We start from the raw sequence: 7,421 nt of genomic DNA on the forward strand, positions 1-7,421 counted from the left end.
TGTCTCATTTCACTCTGCAACTCACCTGAAACCAAAACCAAACACCCCGACAAGTCACATAATTACAATATAGCATAGAGGAGGCAATAAATAAGGAATTGGGGATAAAACACTCAAAACGCGGTGGTCGGGTTGTTACAATGTGATGATCTCTTCATCCTTTCTTGGACCTCACATAATGGCATTGTTGGTAACACTTCCATGATATGATCTGTGCCAAGTGTCCCTTGTGTATGTTTGTGATCCTGCATTCAGTTGTGTATCTGTCTGACCTTCATGACCACATATATGCCCACACTGCTTTGAAATCTTCACTAAGTTCTCTTAAGTGTACTAGACTTAACTCCAAAGAAACTCTTTATTACTACTTCTTGGATATAACTGCCTGCTTCATTTTAATGGAATTAGTTTGAAGTTAAAACTCTCAAAAGAGGTGGATATATCATTAATTCTCAAGGTTAAGTGGGATTGATGGTTTGAGGCCCTGTTACTCTTAGGAGCTTAAATTAGATTTGTGAACCTGTGACCTTGTCAATATCTTTAAAAGTTCTAATTGCAGTTTGCTAATTTTTTATCTTGTTGATGTTCTTAGGAGTTCTATTATAGGTTGAGAATATATAACCTTGTTAATGCTTTAGAAACTCTGTAGTCTGACATCTTTGGTAGTACCTGTGAGAGCCTCAGATGTGAAGTTAATGCTATGAATCTTTGCCAATGATCTTTGTATGTTTTATTTGAAGTTATCAACCTGATTAAGACCACTGACCTATATTTTATGATTGAAGTTGTTTGATTTGTATTAGCACTCTTTAGAAAGCATCAATTGTAGTAATGAACCTGTGATGTGGTTAATACTCTCAGGGATTTTAGCTGTAATTGTTAACCTACTCTTTCCTAATTTCCTCAAATGTTTAGTTGCAACTGCTAGTCTACACCTCTGTTAACATTTTCAGAAGTCTCAATCAATATTGTTAAACTGTGTATACTTGAGGGGAAAAGCTTAACCAACCAGTGATTAGTGTAACTGAATACTGTCAAGACAAATGCACCTGTGTTTATAAGCTACTACAGACTGGAACCGTGTTCTCTCTACCCTTAAGATGCTTGACCTCAGATGTTTGATTTTTTAACAGAAGCATGATAATGTGTATTTGAAACCTAATCTCTTTGGGCATGTTTTATGGGTTAATCATCCATTTAGTTTTGGAAATGGTCATGATAGTGTAGATAAACTGTCTTGCCGTCTTATGATATTCTGTTTGGCCCTCATGAGAAAGGTATACACTTCTATGGTATGGTATTTCTATGGTTATTGGTTTACATTGAAAGTGCCTCATTAGCACTTAAACCTGTGGGGAAGAGTGAGTTGTTAATGGTTAGGGATATTTGGGAGTAGAGTTTAACTCTTGATTGGGCTACTCTCCCTGGCACAAGCATTGCCCTGGGCCTTGAGACCCTTGGGAACTTTGAAGTGTCAGGGGATTTAAAGAGGGCTTTGACCTTGAGTGGAACTCTACCCTTAACCTCAAATACATTGATATTCATTACTCCTTTTGGGTTTAGGTTTTCAATGTAAATCACTTTACCATATATGACCCCCACATTAGTATAACCTTTCATGATATTTAGTTATTGTTAGTTGTTATATTTTGTTCAAATCCTTCACTTACATATTTCATGTATGATTGTATGTATAGAATATTATCTCTAATGACTTTCTCTCTTTTTTTTTTGAACATGTACAACCATTGGGCCTACTGAGTTCTCAAGGAACTCAGGCCCAAACTTCGTACCATGCACCTGAATATCTTGAGCTTATTGTTGTCCGTTCCTGCTGACTGGGCCTACCTCTTTCAGGCCCAAACCAGAGTCACTCCTCACCCCTTTACTGCTTCATTATATTTCGTTATTTATATTCTTTTACATGTATATGATGCTGCTCTCATCATATTTGATTTAATATTTTACTTTATCTTTTGAATTGCATAGATGGCTTAGGCATGCCTGAAAAGACATAGGGTTAAAAGAAATATTAGGTAGTAACCAATTCTCCATTCGTTAATCATGTACTGCTCATGTTACTAATCTGCTATGTTTTGCTAACCCTTTCTTGAAGATTTTGAAGCTAAAATAACTTAGCAAAGATGACAATCCTAACCAACACGAATCGCAAGGCTAGCCTTCTAAAAGAAATCGACTCTTTCAAAACTTAAATGGTGCCGCCCAGCAAAGACTTTCAAAACTATTCCCTCAAATCTAAGATTTAAGTGATTTCAGAAGCCAGGGTATATCTTAGACTCACTTGCTTACAACATCTTTATCTTATTAGAATTATATGAACATCCATCTTTTAAAAATAAAGTGTTTTATAACTTAGCCCTTTCTACATGCTTCATACAAACCACTCATGTACATATTTTTAAAACTCTTTTAACTACACCAACATTAGTTTTCAAGACTCTTTTAAAATCTCGCATACCTTTTGTTAATATCACATTCTTACTTAGAAACACCGTAAGTCGTACCCTTTAACACTAGTTAAGTAGAATGCAAACAACTAATCCTTTAAACCTAGTCTAAGTCCTATGGAGCTACCTCATGTAGATTTTAAGGGGTGCTTAACACCTTCCCCTTAGAAGAACAAAAACCCTTACCCAAAATCTCACTGGTTAGCAGACTAATAAAGAATATGACTTTAGTAATTAAATAGGTACCCTAGTATACCTTTAAATATTAGGTGGAGACTCCCTTTTATCAACAACAGAGATAATCACAAGTTGAATCTTGTTTTGACTCGTGCAAAATAGGGTGCAATAATCCTTATATGTGAAACTAGTTTAGAATATCTTCTCATGATGACTCCTTCTTGATTTCAATATAAATGATCTCGGTACAAATGATCTCGCATACTTTCTTTAAGTGACCTTCAGGTTTATCCCTTATCTTTATAAAGGCTGATTTGGCATCGTCTACAATGTGTTGCCAGTTAAGTCGTCCATGTAGCAAGTTCGTTTTTGTTACACACCATGTTTTCGTACGTGAGAGTACGTCGTAAGTCAATTGATGTAAGCTCAAAAATGAGATCATCTTTGAAAGTATATAAAGTAAGTTAATCATGTCATCGTAGGAGTTACAAATATTTATGATCGTGAATTACAAGTACCAAGAGGGTTGGAAGGCTTAGAAGCTAAACGAATTGAAGAAAATAAGTTTCGTCGAAAGTCAACAAGTTGGGAATGTTATAACATGTAATTTTGGGGTGAGACTAGGGTGGCCAACATGATAAGGAGGTTATGTTATGAGTTATTTTAGTCTTATGATAGTCGTGTGTTATGTTTTGAAGTCAAGCGAGTTGTGGAACAAAAGTTGGCAAAGGTCATCACAAGTTACATTCATAAATATGCTAGGTCAAATGTAGCTGAGCGTTTCTCCTAATGTACTTGGAATTATCGGGGTGATCCATCTACCAAATTGAAGATATATGAATCTAGTTTCTAACAGATTAAACTGGTCATTGATACAACATCAGAGTAGAGAGATATTCATATTTTCACGAGACTGCGCAGACTGGTAGGTGACAAGTAGGTGCATCACCTATTTGCCAAAAGGAGAGGCCTCCATTAAAAGCTCCTAAAGTGACTAGAGAGGGGCGGCCAAGAGGGGACTTTTAAGGACTTATTAACTCATTTATTTCACTAATATTTCAGACCAAGAACATCAGATTGAACCCCTGCAACTCCTCCCCCAAAAATCTCACACAAACCCTAGGTGATTTCGGGTGATACGATGTGATTCTAGAGCCAAAACACCCGAACAACTTGCTTTTTTCTCTCCTTCTTGTAGTTGCGTTGGGGGATTGATTTTGGATGAAGAAGGACTAGGTAGGTTTCGTGGGTTCTACTCAGTCCAAGGTAAGTATATGCTTCTTATTCCCTTATCTATGCTTTTACGAGTTGTAACTCGATCGTAAAGACTAGACCTTGCGAGTTTCGAAATAGTGGTATGCTGGTTGTTGTTGTGTCATTGTTGGCTGGTTGTGAACTTATTTTTAAGTTGAATTCACCGCTGGTTTATAGGATAAGATGATTAATTATGTACTGTTGGTTGTGTTGCTCGATTTGAAAGAAAAGACAAGTCGAAAATATGTTTTAATAAACTAAAAAACCAGTTTTGAGTTGCTGAACTTGTGGGACTGTTATGGGGTTGTTTTAAAGTTGTATTGTGGCTGAAAATTTATTGGGATTATTGAATATGTGGCAATTGATGTTGTTGATAAATTCTGGAAGGAAGAAGGAGTTTAAAACTATAGTGGTTTAATCACAAACAGAGCTTGTCATTCGTTGTACTATTGTTTTAATTGTTCTTACGTTTGTTGAAGGGTTGAATGGATAGGATCAGCTGTTGATATTGATGATGTTGTTGTTTTGTATTCAGAGAAGTGAGGAAATATAGGAGAAGTGCTGCCCAATTCTTCGTAAGAGACCCAATAGCTTAGAAATGTGTTTTGAGTTCTTCCATGGTATGAACCATAGTTCATACCTTGATGTAGGTTGAAGTACTACATGCAATGTATATTGAGTTGTTATCAACAAAGGTATGTTAAGGCTAAACCCTTCATTCATTTCTGAACTATTTTAGGCAGTTTTCTAGTAATGAATGACATATATATTCAAAATATATTACTAATATATTTAATTTAAAATTATAAGATTCAAAAATCTTATTTATATTCATAAATCAATTAAATTGAATGGAAAAATATAAAGTTATTGAGAGACAGATTATTTCCGGGTTAACTGTGAAAAGAAAAAATTAAAAAAAACCGCACCCCCTATCCATACATACTTTGGTGCTTCTTTTTAAAGAGGTCCAATGCGTGCTTTCCCGTGACTCCCTTAATTTGACCATCACCCTTCACCTTCCCCTCCCTCCACTCCTCCGTTACCAAATTATCATCTCTCTCTGATTTGATCAATCAGAAGAACTCTGAAGAACTAATCTCCCTTCTTCTTTATCCTCAGGTAATAATCAGTTGCTTCATACTTCCTTTACATGTCGTTAAAATGCAATTAACAATTGATCTCTTGCTTTATCATATCATTTTTTGTGTTAATCCTAATTATCTGTGTTTAATTTATCTGCTAATTTCGAATCCGACTCAGAATTTTGTTGATTCATTCTTATTATCTTCAGAATCTCTTTTTTGTTTTTTTTAAATCTGAATTGGTTTGAGTGCCTTCCTTTCTTATCTGTCTATTCATGTGACTGAATCTACAGGTCATCGTCTTCTTCGTCAGAGTGATTCGATCTGATTCGGTTCTAAATTTGATTCCATTTTTAACTACCGAATCTGATGGAATCAATGGTTATAGACATGTCTTCAGCGCCGATCTCGAACACTGTAGCGTCCTCTGACAGAGTTATATTGAGGAGGAAAAAGAATAAGAAAAGCTTGAAAAATAAAACTCAAAACAACACCAATAACAATAATAGCGAAAATCCGAGTAACGCTACTGAATGGAAAACACAAGCTCAACAGCAAGTTTACTCTTCAAAGCTACTCAAAGCACTCCGTGAAGTGCGAATCAGTTCACCGCCGGCGACGACGGCGCCAAAAGGCGGACGAGCCGTACGGGAAGTGGCTGACAGAGTCCTTGCAGTTACTGCTAAAGGACGAACAAGGTGGAGCCGAGCTATACTTACAAACCGGCTCAAGCTCAAGTTCATGAAGAAGCACTCGAAGCGGCAGAAATTAATGGCGGCACGTTCTAGTACCAGCAGCCGGTTACCTAAGAAGCCGAGAGTGGGGATATTGAAGCTGAAAACGAAGAATTTGCCGTCTTTCCAGAAGAAGGCTCGAGTATTGGGACGGCTTGTACCTGGTTGCAGGAAACAACCAGTGCCGGTGATTCTAGAAGAAGCCGGTGATTACATAGCAGCTCTTGAGATGCAAGTTCGAGCCATGAGTGCTCTAGCTAACCTCCTTTCTGGCTCTTCTTCTACTGCTGCTCCTCCTCTAGATCAGCTCAGCTCCAGCCGGCCTCCCCCTAGTTGATCATTTAATCGTTTTTTTTTCTATCTAATTTCTTTTATAATTAGTTTCTTCTCTCCCTAACTATGAATATTATTCCTCTGTTACATATATTTCTTCTACCTTTCAAGTTATGGGAAAACATTAATTGGATTGTCAGTTTTATAACGACTAATAATTTTGTTTAGGTTTTGACAATGTAGTTTATCTTAGTTGGTTTTGGAATTTAGAGTTAGCTGATTGATTTTAGTTAGAAGGTTAAGCCCGGCCAGTGGCGGACCTAGATTGAAGGAATGTTTTGAATTAAAAGTTAATTATTATTATTTTTGATATATATAAGCTATTGAATTTCTTTGACATAAAAAAAATTCTAGTAAAGTGCAAAGGGATTAAAAATTATTTTAAGTTACCGGTTCAAATTTCAATTTTCAAGTGTGGTTTTGCCATAACCTAGATGTATATATGTATAGCTAAGTTTGTTGATACATAATTGCTGATGAATGGTATTATATATCCTCTAGAAGTACTGGAAGCATCGTTGTGTAATACAGTATAATCTACTAGAAGTGCAATATATATATATATATATATATATATATATATATATATATATATATATATCTTTTTGGTTTTCCCTGTTCAATGAAAACACCTATGGTTGGATTCTGATTTTTTGGGTTGTCAATATTTAAAGGGAAAATGGTCAAATATACCTCTTTATTTTCATATATTGTCTACATTTAATCTCCGTTATACTATCGAGCCAAATTTATCCTACAATCAGCAAACTTTTAAAAATATCCCTTGATCTATTAAGTAATCCAAAATCTCCCAATTTTTTTAATTTAAATCACTTGTTCTTCTTGCTCCATTATTTTTAAAAATTACTATTGATGTGAATGTTAAAGTTACTAGACTATACAATATTTATAATTTATTTTTAATTATCAATGCACCCATTTCTCTTCTTGTAATAAATAAAATTGATTTAGAAATTTATTTATTTTTCAATCATATACACACAGTAGAATTTAGTGGGTCTATTTATTGTATATTATATGCGGCCGATCATCATGTATGTACATGTATATTCAAATATATTTTATCATTATTTGGTTAGTATAGAGTTCGATCGACTAACTTAAGAGTGCACAATGTGTAAGCATTTAATTAAAGCAAAGTTGAATTAGACAATGTTAAGTCTCTGAGAACTTCAACTTCAATCACTAATACTTGCAAAGTCTCCATACATTTGGTGCAACGAATTCATTAAAATTGGGATGTTATAAATACTTTTAGAATTTAGAAAAGCTACCTAATTTAGATTTTTCAATTTAATATACTTTGTTTATTCGGTTGTATTATTTAATATTTTTTCTCTTATTTTTTT

At 34.9% G+C, this 7,421-nt stretch overlaps 1 protein-coding gene across 1 annotated transcript; it reads left to right on the plus strand.

Moving 5' to 3' along the window:
* Positions 1-4,883: 4,883 nt before the first annotated feature.
* On the plus strand, positions 4,884-6,219 carry LOC107819694 (transcription factor bHLH148). The gene is made up of 2 exons (XM_016645833.2): positions 4,884-5,021; positions 5,278-6,219. Exon 2 carries the CDS (start codon positions 5,354-5,356, stop codon positions 6,053-6,055), a length of 702 nt encoding a protein of 233 aa, XP_016501319.1. The 5' UTR covers positions 4,884-5,021; positions 5,278-5,353; the 3' UTR covers positions 6,056-6,219.
* The last annotated feature ends 1,202 nt before the right edge of the window (positions 6,220-7,421 follow it).

This window comes from Nicotiana tabacum, chromosome 14, assembly GCF_000715075.1.
Source record: "Nicotiana tabacum cultivar K326 chromosome 14, ASM71507v2, whole genome shotgun sequence".
NCBI classification, from domain to species: Eukaryota; Viridiplantae; Streptophyta; class Magnoliopsida; order Solanales; family Solanaceae; genus Nicotiana; species Nicotiana tabacum.

What these genes read in the sequence shown, in the direction of transcription:
- LOC107819694 (XM_016645833.2), top strand. Translation starts at nt 5,354, where the DNA reads ATGGAATCAATGGTTATAGACATGTCTTCAGCGCCGATCTCGAACACT.